Source organism: Mugil cephalus, chromosome 2 (assembly GCF_022458985.1).
Source record: "Mugil cephalus isolate CIBA_MC_2020 chromosome 2, CIBA_Mcephalus_1.1, whole genome shotgun sequence".
Lineage (NCBI taxonomy): Eukaryota > Metazoa > Chordata > Actinopteri > Mugiliformes > Mugilidae > Mugil > Mugil cephalus.
Window position 1 is genome coordinate 31,193,903 of NC_061771.1, and position 18,218 is coordinate 31,212,120.

Here is an 18,218-nt window from a genome sequence, read left to right on the forward strand (position 1 = left end):
TGAGATGATGAGATATGAGTGATATACTTTACAGCTTGTTCCAAAATACGGATCATCTCCCGAAGACAAATACGTCAAACTTGTTTGTCTTCTCCTTATTTGACAACATTAGCAGCACGGTGCTAATATTAGCATCCCTGAGTCAGAAGTAAAACATTTACAACAAATCTACTTAATGATCTGCTACATCAGACTCTGACAGACTCTAGTCATGTGACACCACCCACAGATAAAAGCCTCAACTCTCCAAAGGTCATTTAGATCTGAAGGAGGAGGAGGAAACATCTTAAAGAAACACAACCAGTCCAGAGCCTGTGGATGGTTTTGCCTCCAGATAAATCCTCTCCTCTTAGGCTACCGCACGTGGAGGACTAACCCACCCGCAGGCGAGGCCCAGGTCGATGGATCTGCTCCGGATGGCTCCTGCACACACATGTTGGACACCAGGTCAGTCCGGGTGAAAACAGAGGCCTCGTTAGCCTCGTTAGCCTCGTTAGCTTCGTTAGTTACCTGCTACGTTGAAGAGGGCCTGCAGGCCGGAGGAGCACTGCCTGTTGACGGTGTAGACGGGAACCGTCTCTGGAAATCCGCTGGAATGAAACGCGGTGATGAGAAAACAGCGTGACCGGGACGAGGGGTCAAGGGTCAAGGGTCGAGGGTTGATGGTGGCGTCGGACTCACCTGAGGAAGTGGGCGACTCTGGCCATGAGGGCGCCGGCTCCAGGCTGCAGCACGTTACCTGCAGACAAAGAAAGATCACTTCAGCATCCGCCTGGAAACATGGCAGAGTTTCTACCCACGATCTAAACCCAGGTCACCTGCAGGGGGTGGAGTTTATGCCTACACTGCAGCCTCCACACACAAGGGGGAGCTCTACTAGCTTCAGCTTCACATTAGCGGAGCATTTCCATGCTACATATTTATCTACAGTCCATGCTTTGGAACAGAGAGACAACACTGACGCCATCTGGTCAGACTGGGAACTACGACACCGTCCGTCCACTATCTCTAGATCAAAACACAGTGTCTCACCCACGCAGACGTCCCCCAGCTTGTGAGGGGACAGTCCGACATCTGTCAACACAGCGGACATCACGGCGCTGAGCAGCTCGTCGGGTTTGGTTTCCTGAAGTCACATTAATCTGGTCACATTCTCATCACTTAGGTTCACTTCGGCAAAGTTCGCGTCCTGGCTCTGAACTTCGGAAACTACCTTAAACGCTCCTCTCTTGGCCTTCCCGATGGCCGTCCTGCGTCCGTGGACCACAACCACGTCGTCCGCGGAGCTCCGCGCTGACCCGCACTCGGTCCCCCGTATGTCCCGCCGGTACTCCGCGGAGCCGCGGGGACACAGGTGTCCAGAAATGATCTTTAGTCTCTGCATGACAGCGACGGGACAGAGGACGCTATCGCCAGAGACGATTCAATACCGGAAGCAAACCGGAAACAAGCAGTCGCGCCACTTCCGTGTTTGAAAAACTCGGGAACGGGAAGCGCGCAGGTACAAAAAAGAGTGAACAACATTTTCCTCTAAAATTTCAGCTATAATTAAATAACAAACTTAATTCCATATAAAATGTTTTTTGTTATTTTATAACGAATATATTTGTAAAAGTAGGAGAAAAAAAAACTATTTTAGTATTAACTGAGTTAAGTTTGACATTCTATCTCCTAGTTTTATGATTTTAAAACAATTTAAAGAAATATAAAATATTATTAAGATAAAAAAAAATATCTAGATTTATCCAACGTATGACTAGGAAATTTCCCATATGTGGGATCTTATCTTACTTTTTTAACATGACTTTAAAACAAAGATGTCAAGTCAGTTTGCCTCTTGGTTGAAGATGAAAATAAAAATCTTATTTATTTTTTTGTTGTTCTAGTCTCATAGGTTTGACTTTTTATTTGATTTGCTTTTATTCGTTAATCAAATTCTTTCTCATAATTTTGACTGTTGGTTGATAAATTTTAACTCAGTACTTTTATCTCAACAATAAATGTCTCAAGAATTAAAAAAAAAAAAAAAAAAAATGAAAATGGACTAAACTAAATCAGACATGTTTATAATACACTGAATCTTTTATTTCCAAACTTGTCACAACAACGGCGACGACACCGATAAGGCCACTGACTCACTGCACATTCTGTCTGGAAAGAAAACAGGGAGAAAAAAAAGAAAATAGACGTTTTCTATAGAATCGGGTATAAAAACAGCTTTTCTTCCATTTTTAAAGAAGAAGAAGAAGAAGAAGAGTCTCACTGGAATATCTGACGTGAAGGAAAATGAAGGATACAAACATGACACAAGGTTATTTCCAAATAAAAACACAAGAGGAGAACTTTAAAGAACAACACACACACAAAAACTAAAAAAATAATAATAAAACAGGAATGTATTTTCAGCTGTGAGCGCTGACACAGCAGCTGGACAGGTGAAATATTCAAACTTTAGTGCTTCATGACGCTTTGAGAGTCCTTCAGTAACGACAGGAATGATTCACACACCAACGTTTTCTTTAAGGCAACAAACTGAAACCTGCTCCGGTTCCTAAGGAGCCTTCAGAGATGTGGCAGTGATAGTTTCTCAGTCCCGACAAAAAGACGTAAACAGGAAGTGGAACCAGGGAGTTAGAGCCGGTGTTTGTTCACAGTTTGGAACATTTCACTTAATTTCAGACAAACCTTAAAAACCTGAAGATTCCCAGGAACCTTCTGATGGTCGTTTACAGTTATTTTGCACATTTATGGCTGTTTTCTTCGTATGTGTTTCATCTTTTAGTGTTAACAACAGATTGTGGTGATGCTCTACATTAGTGGATCAATGCGTCGCTCGATCAGCGTCTTGTTTTTTTTTGACAGTAGCATGTGTTTGTCGACTCGTCTTTTCTCCGAGCTGCTGGAGGAACTCTTTGACTCGCCGGCGTCCTCCTCAGGCGTAGAAGATGAGCTCAGGGATCTGTCCTCCCTGGACCCCAGTGCCGTTGGTGCTGTCTGACGAGCACTGGAACTGGAAGGTGACTTTGCCGCACTGCACCTCCGTCATGCCCTCCTGGCCGAAGTAGCTGAGCTCGTTGCCGTCCAGCACCACGCTGGCCGTGTAGAAGGTGTCGGGCTCGATCTGAACCGGATACTCGAACCAGACGGGGAAGGTGTTGCTGGAGCCGTCCGAGAAGTACTTGATGATCCTCTGGGCCATCGGCACGCCCGGACGCTTCAGCTCGATCTTGGCGCTGTACTCGGCCGAGCCGCAGCTGGAGCCGTACAGGCCGAAGCCGGCGATGAAGACGCGCTTGTCCACGGCGAACTGGATGCTGTCGCAGCGGCCTCGGTACCGCCACTGGTTGCTCCTGTAGGCGCAAGACTGGAAGCGGTGGCAGCGCTGTGGCGCCAGGCCTTTACGAGGTTTGGTGCAGAACAAGAGCTCGGGCTTCTTGGCGGCGGTGAACCACAGGAAGATGTCGTTGGTCTCATTGAGCGTCAAAACGCCTGACTGCGCTGCGCCGTTGGCAAAGTCCTCCAGCGCCATGGCGGGGATCCGGATCAGGTAGATGGCCTTACCCAGGACCAGCCGCTTGTTCTCGATGGTCGGCGGCAGGTCTCGTCTCTGGCACTCGGCCTCGGCCCAGCTCAGCGCCGCCTCAAACACCACCATCTCCTTGGCGTTCAGCGTCTCCCGCCGCAGGATGCTCTCCAGCGTCTGGGCGTCGATGTCGCAGAAGCCCTCGGAGCGCAGCGCCAGCTCGGCCTGGGCGTCGATCACCTCCCAGCAGCGCTGCGTCAGGTCGGGCTCCTCGAACAGGCAGCTCTGAGACAGCAGCACGCAGGCGTTCTTGGCGCTAAGGCTGGTCTCCAGGAAGTTGACACAGGCCCGAGCCAGATGAGGCACGATGTACTTCTTGGCGGCGTAGAGGGTGGCGAGTACCGTGTCAGCGCAGAGGTCGATCTCATCGCAGTAGATGTACCTGAGGGGGAAAGACAGCAGCAAAAAGGTTTTACACCGACAAGAATATTCTTCATATTTCAACACCTGTTCCTGGTTGTGATCCAGTGGTAGGTAGAGATCCACTGCCGCTTATTTACACACAAATTGAGATCAGCCCTCGAGTGTTGGCTGGGGACGCATGTGGAGACACATTTTAATTAAACCGCTCGGTGGTGGGATTGAACTGCTTAGAAACGGTGGCTGAGAGGAGGGTGAAGGACAAAATCTGTGCAATATCGGACAATTCCTCTCACCCTGTGCACGATGATCCTCCGGCTGATGAGCAGCTCATTCAGCCAGAGGATCATCCCAAACCCGGAGCAGAACTGAACGCTTCAGACGCTCCTTCGTGTCCACTGCCATCACACTGTATAACAGCAGCTCTGGTCTCACTGAGCCCATATGTAGCATATTTACTCTGTCACTTTATCCACAACTGCTGTCACTTTGTGTACTGTACTTGTTGTCCCCTGTTGTCCCGTTTAATGTTGTTAACTGCCTGCTTTCTCTGTCCTATTTAATTTAAGTCTTTCTGGTCACTGTTGTGCTGCTGTAACATTTGAATTTCCCCAATGGGGATCAATAAAGTACTGTCTTCTCTTATCTTAGACCAGTTTTGAACACAGGAACTTAAAGATGGACAGGTGAGATCAGATGTTGGTGTGAGGACTGTTCCCCACGGTGGGACTAGAACCGACATACTTCAACATGGCCAGGAAGGACGGAGGTTCCACGTCCGGGATCCGGATCTCGTCCTGATCCTCGGCGAGTTCTCCGTAGAACATGGCGTGGAACACGGAGCTGCCCACGGCCAGAACGTACTGACGGAGACCAGAGGAAACAAGGATGACATTAAGAGACAAGGGTCAAACATAATAAAACGATTTAACATTTAATCCTTAAAACATTCGCGTGTTTATGTAGAAAAGCTTTACCGTCACTACAAAATAAACTTTCAACTTAGACCCCAGTTCTCTCGTTCGTTCGTTCCTTTCTTTCTTCTTTCTAACCAACTTGTATCCTTCCCAACAATAACGAATCAGAATTCCTCTTTGACTCCAGATGTTTGTCTCTACGCTGACGACTCTCTGATTTCTGTGAGCTGCTAAAAGCCGTAAACTGTTCAGGAAGTGAAACAAGCTCAGAACCACTTACCGAAACAGACTTTAAATCAACTAAACGGGATTCTCGTGAGCGCCTCTCTCACCTTGTGTCCCGGGACCCGCTGCGTCCCACCTGGAGGCCCAACCACAAAGTGAACGTCTGCCATCATCTCATTGTTGAACATGACTGAATTCCTGCAGAGAAGTCACCGAAGGCAGCGTCAGTCAGTAAGTCAGTTCAGCCCAGCGTCCAGACTGATGGACACAAAAACCTGAGACTCACCTCTCTCGGATGGTCGGGTACAGGCCCTGCCAGTTGCAGCAGCCCTGGGTGTTGTTGTTCGTCAGGTTCTGGTTCTGGTACTGTTGGATGGAGGCGGAGGGGACCAGCTTCTTGGTGGGAAACAGCTCAGCAGCCATTATCGTCCGGTCAAAGCTCAGGCCGGCTCATGGCAGCTCCCAGGTCCGGGCTGGAGTCTGGAGAGACACGGCTGCACATTCACACTCGGAACCAAAGTGCAGGAGAAATCTGAGGAGTTTCACTGCTAACGTTAGCCGAGCTAGCCGTACGCCGAAGGCTCATTCTCTCCGGTTGCTTTCCTGAACATGACATCGACTGAATTCAAAAACAGTTTGTCGACGAGATGAGTTAACAGTAAAAACATAAAACAAGACCAAAATTAAAAGCCAAGCCCGGAAATGTCTTCGAACTTTAGCATGTTTATGCTAGTTAGCAAGCAACCGTACTAGAGCTCCGTTGTTTTTTTCGGGTTAATTTCCGAACCGTGATGTGGTCTCTCGGTGCTTCTTACCTCCGTCTCCTGGGGGTATCCGGCTACACGGACGCGTTTCTGCTCATTTCTTCCCCTAAAAGCAGCGCTCGCTGGTGGATGAAGGAACCGGCGGAGCAGCTTTGTTTACCAGGACGATCCGTCTGGAGACCGAAGGCCCGACAGCCAATCAGAAGACAGGAACAACCGCGACACAAGCGGCGTCACTTCTTCTTCGTGGGTTTGAAAAGAAGTTGATAACATCGCTTAAAGGAAGATCTACGACCCCTATTATTATATTATATTATATTATATTATATTATATTATATTATATTATATTATATTATATTATATTATATTATATTATATTATATTATATTATATTATATTATAAAAACACTAGTAAAAATAAAGATTAAATAAGAATAAAATAATATAGAAAATATTGTAATCAAAAACCGTACAGAATAAATACATTACTATATCACTATTATTATGTTATTATATAATATATATAGATATTATTATTCGATTTATCAACTATACTTTTACTTTACCAATTGTATTGTACAATTTCACTTTAACTAATTGTATCATCTTATCATATAATTATGCATTTTTTACTAAGCTTAGTTTAACTAATCATTTATATTATATTTGTGTATGTGACAAATAAAAACCTTATCTATATTATATTATATTATATTATATTATATTATATTATATTATATTATATTATATTATAAAAATACTAGTAAAAAGAAAGATTAAATAAGAATAATATAGAAAATATTGTAATCAAAAACCGTACAGAATTATTACATTACTATATCACTATTATTATGTTATTGTATATTATATATACATATTATTATTCGATTTATCAACTATACTTTTACTTTACCAATTGTATTATACTATACAATTTCATTTTAACTAATTGTATCATATTATCATATAATTATGCATTTTTTACTAAGCTTAGTTTAACTAATCATTCATATTATATTTGTGTATGTGACAAATAAAAATCTAATCTATTTTATATTATATTATATTATATTATATTATATTATATTATATTAGAAAATTTCCATGTGCAACAAAAAAGTGACCTCTAAACCAGATACACAACATATTCCTTTATTGTTAAATCGGTCACGTTCCCATTTTGAAGACAAAAAGAACACCAGAGGAGCGTCTAGAATCTCTTCGATAGTTTCACTTTACACATTAAAGGACGGCAATAATTTACACGGCCGACTGGAGGAGCTGACCTTTGACCTGAAATAAACCTCGGATTAGTTTTAACATGAAAAGAAAATAAATTCACCTTTGTTTTGAACCAGACTCCCTTTAAAAATACTGCACGTCTGAGGTGAAACTCTCTAGTGTTTCTGAAGTAAAACGTTTCTTCCTTTCCTCAGGATGAAAACGCTCCATACGTGTTGGTGTATTAACAACAAATAGTGTGTTTTAGGGCGAATGAGGCAAATGGTGTCTGGGACTTTCTTTCCCGATCTTCACCAAGAACTAAAACTTTGAAGCTGCTCTGTTTTAAATCTGCTTCCTGTCGAGGTCTTATGTTGGAGGAGGACGATCTCACCAGACGTTAGGACCTAGTCTGAAGAGTTGGATGTGTCTAAACCACAGACTGTATAAATATGGAGGGGGTAACAGCTCCTCTAAAGTGAAGCCAAAGCAAGTAGAGCTCCCCCTGGTGGCTGGAGGCTGCAGTATAGATCATAAGCTCCACCTCCTCCATGTTAGTGGGCGGGACTTGGGCCAAACTAAAATACTAAAATACATGTCAAATACTTTTTTCTTTTTTGTTTCTGTCATTTTCGTAGTTAATATACTGTTGGTGAATGTTCAAGTGTCAAGTTTTGTATAAACTTCGTTTTAGTTATTTGACACTAATGGTGACCACCAGTTGCCATGACAACTGCTCCACAAAGTGCTGTGGGATTGTTAGAAAATAGAATTAGTTTGTGTTGGCCACATTTATATACAGTCTGTGGTGTAAACCAACCGATCACTTTTAACACTATGTTTTGGAAAAGCTGAATTTAAACCGTTGCCACTCATCACACAAATAGTTTCTGCCTACGAGGAGTCAGTCGATTTTCCTAGATATACATTTACGCTTTCTAATAAATAGATTCACTTCAACGCAGTGAAGTCACGTTCAGTATATGTGCTTCTTAAAACAACAGCAGATAAAACAAACGTCACTTTTCAAGAAAAGAATAAAATTAAATTAAAAAAAAAATATCTATCTGTATCTGTCACCAAACACAAAGAGTCTTTAAAAAAGCAACAACCAGGGATCGCTCTAAATCATAAGCGTTATACACAAAATACAGGATCTTCAGGCAGTCAGCGTAGAAAACAAATGTGAAGCTGGGTTATTTCACAACAGAACGAGCTACGTAGCATTAGCAACAACATCTCAAGGTCTTGGGTTTAATTTAGTCTTTTAAAGTTGTCATAAATAACTTTAATAAAAAAATAAACGAAACAAAAAAAGGAAAAGTTTTACTGCAGGTTTCAGCCGCAGCTCGTCAGGATTTCTAAATATAAATACACGACGACCAGCGGCAGAATATTTTACAGCCTTTAGGTCGTTTATTTTGTCCCTCCAGATGATCTTTGGAAAGAAGCTCGATGTTTCATCGGTGCAGTAAATTACCGCTGGGACGTGTTCAGACCTGAACAGACAGCAGCTGGTACAATACTCTACTGACCACATGATGGCGCTGCTTATTTACAACTGAGATCAGATCTCAAGTGCTGGCTGAGGATGCATGTAGAGACACATTTTAATTAATACCAGGTGTGAACACAGATACTGGGCAGGTGAGATCAGATGTTGACGTGAGGTCTGAACGAGGCCTTAGTGTTAACGATGCGACCGAACTCTGAATGGTTTCATTTCACAACCATACTCTAAAATAATCACAGCTAGTGGCAGGACTTCTAAAGGTCGTGACATATAATCAGTCCATGACCAAATCAGCTGATTCAGGAAAGAACTGCTCTTCGTTTTGTAGCTCCTCCTAGCTTCCAGCTAATACTACCTCTTCTGAGCTTCCTAGCCTCCCAGCTAACAACAGCTCCTCCTAGCCCCCCAGCTAACAGCAGCTCCTCCTAGCCCCCCAGCTAATAGCAGCACTTCTTAGCTTTCAAGCCTCCAAGCTCATCTGTGTTTCCAGTCTTCCCAGTTAATAGTAGCTCTTCTTAGCTTCCTAGCCTCCCAGCTAATAGTAGCTCCTTCAACTACAGTTTATTCATTCTCGACCATCACAGTTTTTTTTTTAAATAATGAGCTTGTGTCGACTTTAGAAACTGGTTTCTGCAGCTCTTTGAAAATTTCACACCTAACCACTAAATGTGACTGAATCTCTGTGGAAGGGGCTAACGTCACACTCGTCCACATCTGTTTTCCAGATTCAGGCTGAAATAAACCAGAAATAATCTTTAAAACTATTATTTTGAAACAGGTGTTCATGAGCTTCCTGTCACAACCTTTAACCTCCGTTTTCCTGTATGGACGTCGACAGGAAGTGATGAAAGTCGAACTGACGTCGGAGTTTGACGCCATCTTGAAGTGAAATCTGTTCTCTCGACGCTAATAATTAATGTAGTGAAGAAAAAAAGGCACGTCATCATGACAAACGTTTCAAAGCTGCTGACGGGAGAGTGTTCTGTGTTAGTGAAGAAACAGTTTGAAGAAAAAGATTTCAGTTTTAGGAGAATGTACCGAGCATTCCTGTTTGTTTTTTTGTTTTTCGTTTTTTTTTTTTTAATCTCCTGGCTCTTCCTTTATTTGTTTTTGCTGCTTTCAGAGGTTTGTTCGTTTTGTTTTTCGGACCCAGGCCAGCCGGAGTCCATGGGAGCGGGGCGGGGTTGAATCTTTGTCGCCTTCAGTTTTTCCAGTTTTCTGCTTCGTCAGCGGGTAAATAAAAACACACACCAGTCATACGAAGACCTTGGCGAGTGCATCGGCGCCGGCGCTGCCAATGTAGCACTTGGTGGGGTGGAACGCCACGTCGTGGATGGACTCCTCAAACTTCTTGCGGTGGGCGGTGAACTCCTGGATGCAGGTCTTACTCTCCATGTTCCACAGACGGATCGAGCAGTCGTGACCTGGGAGGGAAACAGAAAGGTGATAAAGATGGCTGCTGCCTCACTACGGTCTTCATTTATACTGGAAATGAAGCCCAAGCGTCAAAGAAACAGGATCGGCCATCTTGTTTCTACATCTGTGCATCTTTGTGATCTTCTCTCTGACCTTGGAAATGAATTTGTTCTTATGCATTCTGGTTGCTATGGAAGATCATTTATTACCACAGGGTCTGCGTATGTTTTGGTCATTGGATTTTAAGTTTAAAAAAGGATAAAGAAAAAAATTACAGTTTTTTTGATTTTCATTTTAAAATTCAAAAATTTAAATTTGATTTGAAGGCATTTTTTTTTTTTATCAGAGTTTGAGAATGGATAAACAAAACTTTAAAAATGGGTCGATTTTCATTCAAATAAAATCGTTAGCGCCTGTTTTTTCATATTGTGCGACTGGAAGTTACCGTTTTCAAAGTAAGGGCATGTATTATGATCAAGTTTCTGCCAGTACTTTCAGTTCTTACTTTAAATATCATAAAATTACAATCAATCAGTCAACCTGACCGGGACCCATGTATGTGATTCTACACAGGTATACGGGGACAGCACAATGCAGTTCAAAATTTAAAACCATCAACAGCTCTCTTGTTTATTATAAACAAGAGAGCTGTGCTTAATAACAGAACCTGAATAATAGTAGTGAATACATTCACTGGTGTACCTAATAAAGTGGATGGTTAGTATGGATAATAATATTTAATATTGATATTTATATTTAATATTTTTCTCAAAAGACTCATTGTTGCTTGAATCGTCAAACCCTGACAATAAACAGGCTTTAAAACCCTGAGATTTAAACATGTCTGAGGCTCATGTGTTCATAATCTGACAACATGTGGACGAATACTTACTTCCAGACATGAGGTACAGTCCGTTTGGATCCACAGCAAGACTGGTGACCGAGTCCAGATGGGCGACCATTGAGTGGATGAGTTTACCTTCAGTTTGAAACACATTTCAAGAGTCAAAAAAACAAAAACAAAGGATGAAACCAGAAACTCAGTGAGTCCTGGAGAAAGGCCTTTGTTTAAAACGGTTGGGTCACTCGTACCTGTGTTATTGTCAAAGAACTGGATGTGTCGGTCCTCCTGAGCAGTGATGGTGATCGGCAACGTGGGATGACTCAGTACTTTGTTGATCTTGCAGGGAGCTTCTGTAATGAGGCGAGGTGAGAACGACAACATTAGCATGCAGACTAAGGTTCTCTGTGAAGATTCTCAGTTGTCCGGGTTGTGGTAAAAATTAAAGAACAAGCTGAAATAAAGACAACTGGACTCTTGAAGATGTTTCATCGAAGTCTTCAGTAATAAATGTTGTATAAATGTATTTATTAGACTCTACTCATGTGAGTTTTTGGTGAACTACCACCCACAGATGTTCCTCATAAAAACTTAAAGTCTTCACCAGTCATTTAGACCTGAAGACTTGGAAGAAACGTCTTAATTAATTATACTCTGTGCTCTACTTCCATCTGCTACAAGGAAATGTTGGATTATACCCTGAACTTATTATTAAAAATTGCTTATACAACCCTCACAGTGCCACAGGACGGCTTTACGGAGCGGTTGGCATGGCAACTGATATTAGCCAGTATGTCTCATCCTGTTTCTATAGTGATAAATATCTATACTAAAACGAAGTTTTTACAAAATATTATATTAACTATCTAAAATGACAGAAACCATCCCTGAAAAAAATTATTTGACGTCTATTTTAGATATTCAGTTTCACTCAATTCCCGCCCACTAACACAGAGGGGGTGGATCTTATGAAATATACTGCAGTCTCCAGCCACCCTCTCCAGAGGGGGAGCTCTACTTGCTTTGGCTTCACTTTAGACGAGGACATCCACCGTTCATATTTATACAGATTATAACAGGTGTTGTTGCTGGTTTTGGTTTTATGGTCGTACCTGGTGGTCCGGCAGACTCTAGCTTTAGGATGAGCTGCTGCGTCTCCATGTTGAAGAGTCCGATGTGTCCGGTGGTGAAAGACGTCACCATGTGTGCCGGCTCGCTGCTCACGAGGTCCACCGAAGTCGGGACTCCGAGATCTAGAGCAAGATGTTTAGGCAAATCATATTTCTCATATTATACTGTTTAGGACAATTAAATGGGTAGCATTATCATAATACTGTCACATAGCTGCTAATGTTATATTGTTTAGGCTAATGTTAGATTATGCTAACATGACAACCTGAATCTTGTTATTTTTTAGGTTAATAAAGTCTTTCTCAGGCTACTTTTAGGTTGTTTAGGCTAACATAGCTGTTCACACTCATATACTATGTGTATGAAGACTTTGAAGGAATTCATGCTGAACATTTTGATCTGTCGTACACCGATTTAGTCAAGAATTAAAATTCCTCTTTAACTCGGACAGGTAAAGGTTATTTTTGGATTATGAAAACATGTGTACCGTTTGGAAGAAGGAACATGACGGGCTTCATAGACACCACTTGATTACTCTTGTCTGAGAAAGTTACAGATCATCCTTTACGTCTTCATGTTTAACTGATTTGTTCAATCTGGCTTCACAGACAAAACAAAGCTGGGTGTCATCTGCATAGCGACAAACGTCTCTGCAGTTTTTCCTAATAATAGTGGATACAGGAAGGATGTATAATGTGGAAGGTTGTGGTTCTAGTAAAGAACCCTGAGGGACTCCATGAGTAACTGTATAATAAGTGGAAGAGTCATTGTTGATAGATTTAAAATTAAATAAAATAAACTTTGGATATCTACTAAAACACCGGGGCTTGGATTAGGTTTTTCAAATTGACTGTTTGAAACTCGACAGACATTACTGATGACCATCAGCATCATAGTTGTTCCAAAAAAGAAAGAAATGATTTGGGATAGAAAGCTTTTATGTTTTTGGCACCAGATGCTTGGAATAAGCTTCAGTCTGAACTCCATCTATGAAAACTCATATCTGTGACTGAATTTAAAGTTCTGGTGAAAACAGTGTAATCCAGCCTTTCTGTATGCAAGTGTTTTAATTAAAGTATGTTCTTATCTAACTAATTTCTTTGTTGTTTGTCTATATCTTTTAATTCTGTAACTGTGTTGCTGCTATCTTGGCCAGGTGTCGCTCGTAAATGAGAACCCCGATATGAACTAACCTGGTTCAATAAATGCTATGAAATAATCATCCAGACGTATTTCTCACCTCCCCCTTCATTGAAAACGGCGAGGGATGGCGAAGTGTCGGCGGCGCTCCAGAGCCGGACTGTACCATCGGCTGAGCAGGAGAGGAGGCGGCGGTGAGCTGAGCTGTAGACGAGACCCCACACTGAGTCTGTGTGACCGCACAGCGCCCCCCGCAGGACAGAGGGCTCTGCAGCAACAAGGAAGAAAAACTATTCACACCTGTGTTATGGAATAAAGAAAACTAGATGGAGCGAGTTAAAAACATTAATTTTCTTGGGATGAACTGGAATGTACCATATGAGTCGTAAGGGTCAATGTTGGGGTTGGGGGTGTTCCAGCTCTGAATGGTACCGTCCACCCCCCCACTGAAGCACTGTTCACCACTAGAGCTCATGGTGACACACAGGACAGCACCACTGCACAGGACAGGCAAAATATGTTAATTTAACCCAAAAATATATAAAATGACAACAAGAAGAAACATCTTCTGTTTCTTTCAAGCTTTAAAATTACTTTCTTCACCCATGTGATTAAATTAAAACAGACCTTCAAAAAGCTTCTTCAGACTTGACATGTCCAGTGACTAAACTCCACTATGTAAAATACTGTGGCAACATACTGAAATATATATACTACTAGGTACACTAGTGAAAACAGTCCTGCTCTAAATCTCGTCTTCATGAAGGTTTTCAGAAGTAGTTTCAAATATTTAATTTACATGTTGTTATAATATGTTTTTTATTTTGCAGCCCTGACAAAAGGTAAAGAACTGACAGAAAAATCGACATAATATTAGATGTAAAAATAAGAGGACATTTAATAGAGCCTTGTGGAACTCCGAGAAATAGAAATCATTCAATGTTTCAACCTGCAAACACTTTACAGAGCTGTCAGTTTTTAGGTTGATTTTCAGGTAGAATTGAATCAAAACAGTGATTCAGAACATTTTATTTAATTTTAATTGAAAACTGTACTTCAAGAATTACTTTAAGAACTCAACTCACGGACTGGAAAGTTTAGTTTGGTATTTTCTAACTAATTATCTTTAGTGCTGAGAAAACTTTTCTCATTTACAAGTAAACGTAAACTCACCTGTGAGCTCTGAATGTGTAGATGGGCTCCACATCTAAAGCAGCACACCTGGAGGAATAAAGCAGAGAGCTGAGAAAGCAAGTAGTGACAAATCTAACACAACTCTAGGAGTTCTAACTGGACGATTAGATATCAGAACCCTGCAGCATCAAAGTAAATGTAGGTCTGCACTGAAGCTGGTGGTCAAATAATTCATTTTGACACCATACCATCGTCCAAGATAAACAGTCTCAATAACACCAATTGACTGAGGACAGTCTGATTAAGAAAATCTGAATGAAGTCTCACTTTTTGGCAGGTGCTGTCTTCTGGAGGTTCCACAGTTTGAGGGTGTGGTCCTCGGAGGCAGTGACCAGGATTGGCTCCACCGGATGGAAGGCCAGACTCCGGACCGAGTCAAAATGGCTACGCAGGGTAAACTTCGGGTTCCAAGTTTTCCTCAGAGCGTCTTTGTTATTGGTAATCTGAAGGAGGAGCAATTCAGTTTTGGTTTCTAGCTAACAAGCTAGATTAACAGAGAATGTAAGTAGAAAGTAGTACTACAGATAATAACACAACACAACCATCATGTGGTAAAAGTTAGCTTAGCATGGATATGTAGCATGCCTTGGAGACTGGTTTCCCTGGGGAGTAACATGTGTCAAAAACAGTCATATAGAGGAAATATCAGTATTTTTATGGATTTTCTAATGTGCACAATGGTAGAATTTGATGATGTACAGACTAAATAAAATGTTCAAGGTTTGAATTGTGTGTACATTTCGTCCTTTAGTGGAAATCAGTAGTGTTTTGTAGCCAGATTTGCCTAAACATTTGGTTTTATCTAAATGTCCAGAGGTTCTATTTTTACTAAAAGTGCATTATAACTTGGTGCTATAAAGATTAACTATGGACCAGAGTTGCTAGCGATGCTCTGCTTTACTCACGTCGTACGCCATGCTTTCTGCATCATTGGTGACCGTCAGTCCGGCCAGTTCTCCAAGTCCAAGCTCGTTAGAAACCGCCTCGTCCACTCTGCCCAGGATGAAGGACTTCCCAGACGACGGCAGGAAGGTCATCGGCTCTGCAGGAGGAAACACCGAGTGTGAACATTCACATTTTATTAGAGTTGATTAATGGACGGAGGAAGAAAGGCAGGTTACCGTCTTCAGAGCGTCCGACTTCGTGCTCATTGGCCCTGGGTACGATGGGCCGGGACGGGGGTGTCACGGGCGGCTGCATGGACGGGAGCTCATCAGCGTCCCGCAGGGTAGCCAACATGTCCTGGAGCTTAGACCGGTTTGGTCCTGGAGCGAGAGAAGGAAACAATGACACAGCGTCGGAAAAAATACGGTTAAAACGTGTTTGGGATTTGAAGTGTATAAAATCTGAAAGCATTAGAGATGGAGAAGAACCAGCAGCTCTGCAAGATATCAAGATATCTGCAAGATATCATGAGATGAAAACAAACACAACCAAAACCATGACGGAAATGAGGAGCTGGAATGTATCTGTGAAATTCACCAACACGTAAAGCATGAAGAAACAAACACAAAAGTGAGACTATTCCATCACAATGTGTTTGACTTGGGACTTCTAGATAGGTTCAGAGAGTAGAGGAAGTCAATGGCAAGACTAGATGGCAAAAAAAGGAGACAAACGTCCTGAGAGACCACAAACTTGAAGGTCATTTCATTCATTTGACTGTCTGTAGTCAGTGGTATGTTAAAATATAAAGAAGACCTCCTGGACTAGACTATAGACATCTGAAGGTGTTGGTGACAGACTCCTGCCTCCTCCTGGTATGAAGAGTTGTTTCCTTTCAGATGCAGAACGTATGTACGTAGTCTTTGTGGCGTATTCAAGTGCAACACTTGTTGGTGCAGACAAAGGAAACATCTCAGTCGGCCTTTGGTAGTTCTCGTGGTGACTGATTGGTGTCTTTGGGGCCTAAGGCCTAAAAGTTAGAGTCACTGTGGATCAGATCTGTTCCTCCGACACTTCCTGGTCTGTGCTTGCTCCTCTTCGTTCATCAATGCAGACTAGAGAGTTTCAGAGAAGCTCCAAACCAGAAGTTCAGACAGAATGATCTCGCCCCTGGGCACCATTCACACCTGTGCACTCGGTAGTTTGTGACTTGACGACTTCGATACTGAAGAACTGAAGACTCTGGAGGATATAGGACGGTCATTCTGGAATACGAAAGAGCGGCATATTTGATGACGCCAATGAGATGCATTCAGGGAAACCTGGCTGCATCAGTAAAAGAGAACAAAACAGGCGGGCCGAGAACACGTCCAGATATTTCAACTGGACTTGGTCCTTTGGGAAGCTAGAAGGAGGTTTAACTTATGTTTGAGACACCACGGGAAACACGGCGCTGAGTTTGAGAATAAAAGGCAAAATAAAAAGTGGACAGAGAGATTTTTAAAGTTTACGCAGCTTCAGTCCAACACAAACAAGCTTTAAAAATGAAATAGTAAGAGAGATAGAGATGAGGCAAAGCAAAGAGAGACGATGATGACCAGGGGTTCCTGGGATGGAGGAAAAGACTCAAAAACTCAAAACCATGAGCGTCAAAAAAAGAAGAAAAACAAAAAGAGTGAAGACAGAGGATGGAGCAAAGGCCTGGTGCAGGACTTACTCTTCACCCCCTTCTTGCCCTTGCGCTCCTTCCTGTACTGCTCCTTGAGCTGGGCAATAAGTCCCTGGTCCACGTCCCAGGACAGTTCACCCAGGGGGGGCTGCTCTTCCTTCTCTAGAGGCCGCCAGGAGGAAGAAGTGGTAAAAGTTCATGTCCAGTAATTCTGACAAAACCTTTTTCCATCACAAACACTTCTACAGGACACTGTCTTCTCATATTACTCATTTATATATTTTAAATTCCTTCTAAAAACTCACTATTATTCTTTGGCATTCGATTAATTTTAAGAGCTGCTGTTTTTGTTGTGACTTTTACTGTTAACGTCTCCACATATATTATTAGCATAATTTGTTTTACTTCCTATTTAATGAATTTTCCTAGTTTAATGGGGAGACTGACACGGACACTGGCCCCAACATAATATATATTATTATTAATTATAATAGTTGTGATAATATTTCTTCATACCAAATGTTAAAGAGAAACAGAGGAATATATAATATATAAAGACACATAGATGGATATGTGGGATGAGGAGGGGGGTTGTTTTTATTTAAAGAGCTATTTGTGTAGTCAACAGGCAAACATAACCTGACACACAACTTGGAATTTGTTTTTTTAATTGTAATAATTTTTAAATCAAATTGACCCCAACGATAAAAAGTGTTAATCTAGTATTTTTTTTTCTTACCTCTCCCTTGTCCTCAATTTTGTTTTGACTGTGTGTTTTATGTTTTTATGTGTTGTTTCATGCCTCGACTGCTGCCTTGGTAAACATTTGTTAAATGTGCTTAGTAAAAATAAATTACATTGGCAAAGAAAGGCACCGAACCTGAATTAAAAACGGTTTATGTCGCCTCCTATGGGCAACATCTTCAAGAAGCCCAGTCACTCTGTGGTTGTCCCAGTTTAGCTTTATTAATTTGTCTTTGTGGGTGTGAACCATTTAATTTAAAGGTTTTGTTCAACTTTGCGGAGGCCTTCAACACCTGAAACAAGGATACGAATAAACTACAGATGGATTAGGGTTGATACCGGAGGGAAGAAACAAAGAAGAGATGTCGTCATTAGCTCCTGGGAGGAGTGGAGGTAAAATAATAACAATAAAAGAATAAACAAAACTTTGCGATATGACAGATGTGTTTCCTAACAAAGCCAAAGCCAGACTGCTCTAACTGATCTTATTACAACAGAAGAGGAACAACGGAGGCTCGTTTCACACGTTAAAACTGTATCCGCACATTAAAATGTTCTGTCTTTTCTTCTCGTTTTTTTAACACCGTGACAACAGAGGATGTGTGGAGAGACTG

At 41.9% G+C, this 18,218-nt stretch overlaps 3 protein-coding genes across 3 annotated transcripts; all 3 read right to left on the minus strand.

The window, feature by feature from the left end:
* Nucleotides 1-45: 45 nt before the first annotated feature.
* On the minus strand, nt 46-1,548 carry LOC125003814 (3-ketoacyl-CoA thiolase B, peroxisomal-like). Its single transcript, XM_047578014.1, has 5 exons — nt 1,214-1,548; nt 1,033-1,126; nt 682-739; nt 511-590; nt 46-423 (listed from the first exon to the last, which is right to left on the minus strand). Exons 1-5 carry the CDS (start codon nt 1,382-1,384, stop codon nt 350-352), a joined length of 477 nt encoding a protein of 158 aa, XP_047433970.1. The 5' UTR covers nt 1,385-1,548; the 3' UTR covers nt 46-349.
* A 515-nt stretch (nt 1,549-2,063) lies between these two features.
* On the minus strand, nt 2,064-6,052 carry LOC125003812 (BTB/POZ domain-containing protein 3-like). The gene is made up of 5 exons (XM_047578012.1): nt 5,901-6,052; nt 5,372-5,565; nt 5,193-5,283; nt 4,688-4,806; nt 2,064-3,965 (listed from the first exon to the last, which is right to left on the minus strand). The coding sequence occupies exons 2-5, from the start codon at nt 5,506-5,508 to the stop codon at nt 2,933-2,935; spliced, it is 1,380 nt and encodes a 459-aa protein (XP_047433968.1). The 5' UTR covers nt 5,509-5,565; nt 5,901-6,052; the 3' UTR covers nt 2,064-2,932.
* A 934-nt stretch (nt 6,053-6,986) lies between these two features.
* Nucleotides 6,987-18,143, minus strand: LOC125004532 (striatin-like). Its single transcript, XM_047579192.1, has 11 exons — nt 16,909-18,143; nt 15,428-15,571; nt 15,212-15,348; nt 14,574-14,749; nt 14,286-14,333; nt 13,488-13,609; nt 13,213-13,380; nt 11,954-12,094; nt 11,093-11,194; nt 10,893-10,979; nt 6,987-10,008 (listed from the first exon to the last, which is right to left on the minus strand). The coding sequence occupies exons 2-11, from the start codon at nt 15,543-15,545 to the stop codon at nt 9,839-9,841; spliced, it is 1,269 nt and encodes a 422-aa protein (XP_047435148.1). The 5' UTR covers nt 15,546-15,571; nt 16,909-18,143; the 3' UTR covers nt 6,987-9,838.
* Nucleotides 18,144-18,218: the final 75 nt, after the last annotated feature.

Excerpts from the sequence above, each read along its gene's own strand:
- LOC125003814 (XM_047578014.1), bottom strand. The coding sequence starts at position 1,384 with ATGCAGAGACTAAAGATCATTTCTGGACACCTGTGTCCCCGCGGCTCC. Across the intron at positions 1,127-1,213 it reads CCAAGAGAGGAGCGTTTAAG|GAAACCAAACCCGACGAGCT; the intron begins GTAGTTTCCGAA and ends ATGTGACTTCAG. Across the intron at positions 740-1,032 it reads GCTGGGGGACGTCTGCGTGG|GTAACGTGCTGCAGCCTGGA; the intron begins GTGAGACACTGT and ends CTTTGTCTGCAG.
- LOC125003812 (XM_047578012.1), bottom strand. The coding sequence starts at position 5,508 with ATGGCTGCTGAGCTGTTTCCCACCAAGAAGCTGGTCCCCTCCGCCTCC. Across the intron at positions 5,284-5,371 it reads TACCCGACCATCCGAGAGAG|GAATTCAGTCATGTTCAACA; the intron begins GTGAGTCTCAGG and ends ACTTCTCTGCAG. Across the intron at positions 3,966-4,687 it reads TCCTTCCTGGCCATGTTGAA|GTACATCTACTGCGATGAGA; the intron begins GTATGTCGGTTC and ends TTTCCCCCTCAG.
- LOC125004532 (XM_047579192.1), bottom strand. The coding sequence starts at position 15,545 with ATGTTGGCTACCCTGCGGGACGCTGATGAGCTCCCGTCCATGCAGCCG. Across the intron at positions 11,195-11,953 it reads AGAGTCTGCCGGACCACCAG|AAGCTCCCTGCAAGATCAAC; the intron begins GTACGACCATAA and ends GCCTCATTACAG. Across the intron at positions 10,980-11,092 it reads GTTCTTTGACAATAACACAG|GTAAACTCATCCACTCAATG; the intron begins GTACGAGTGACC and ends TTCAAACTGAAG.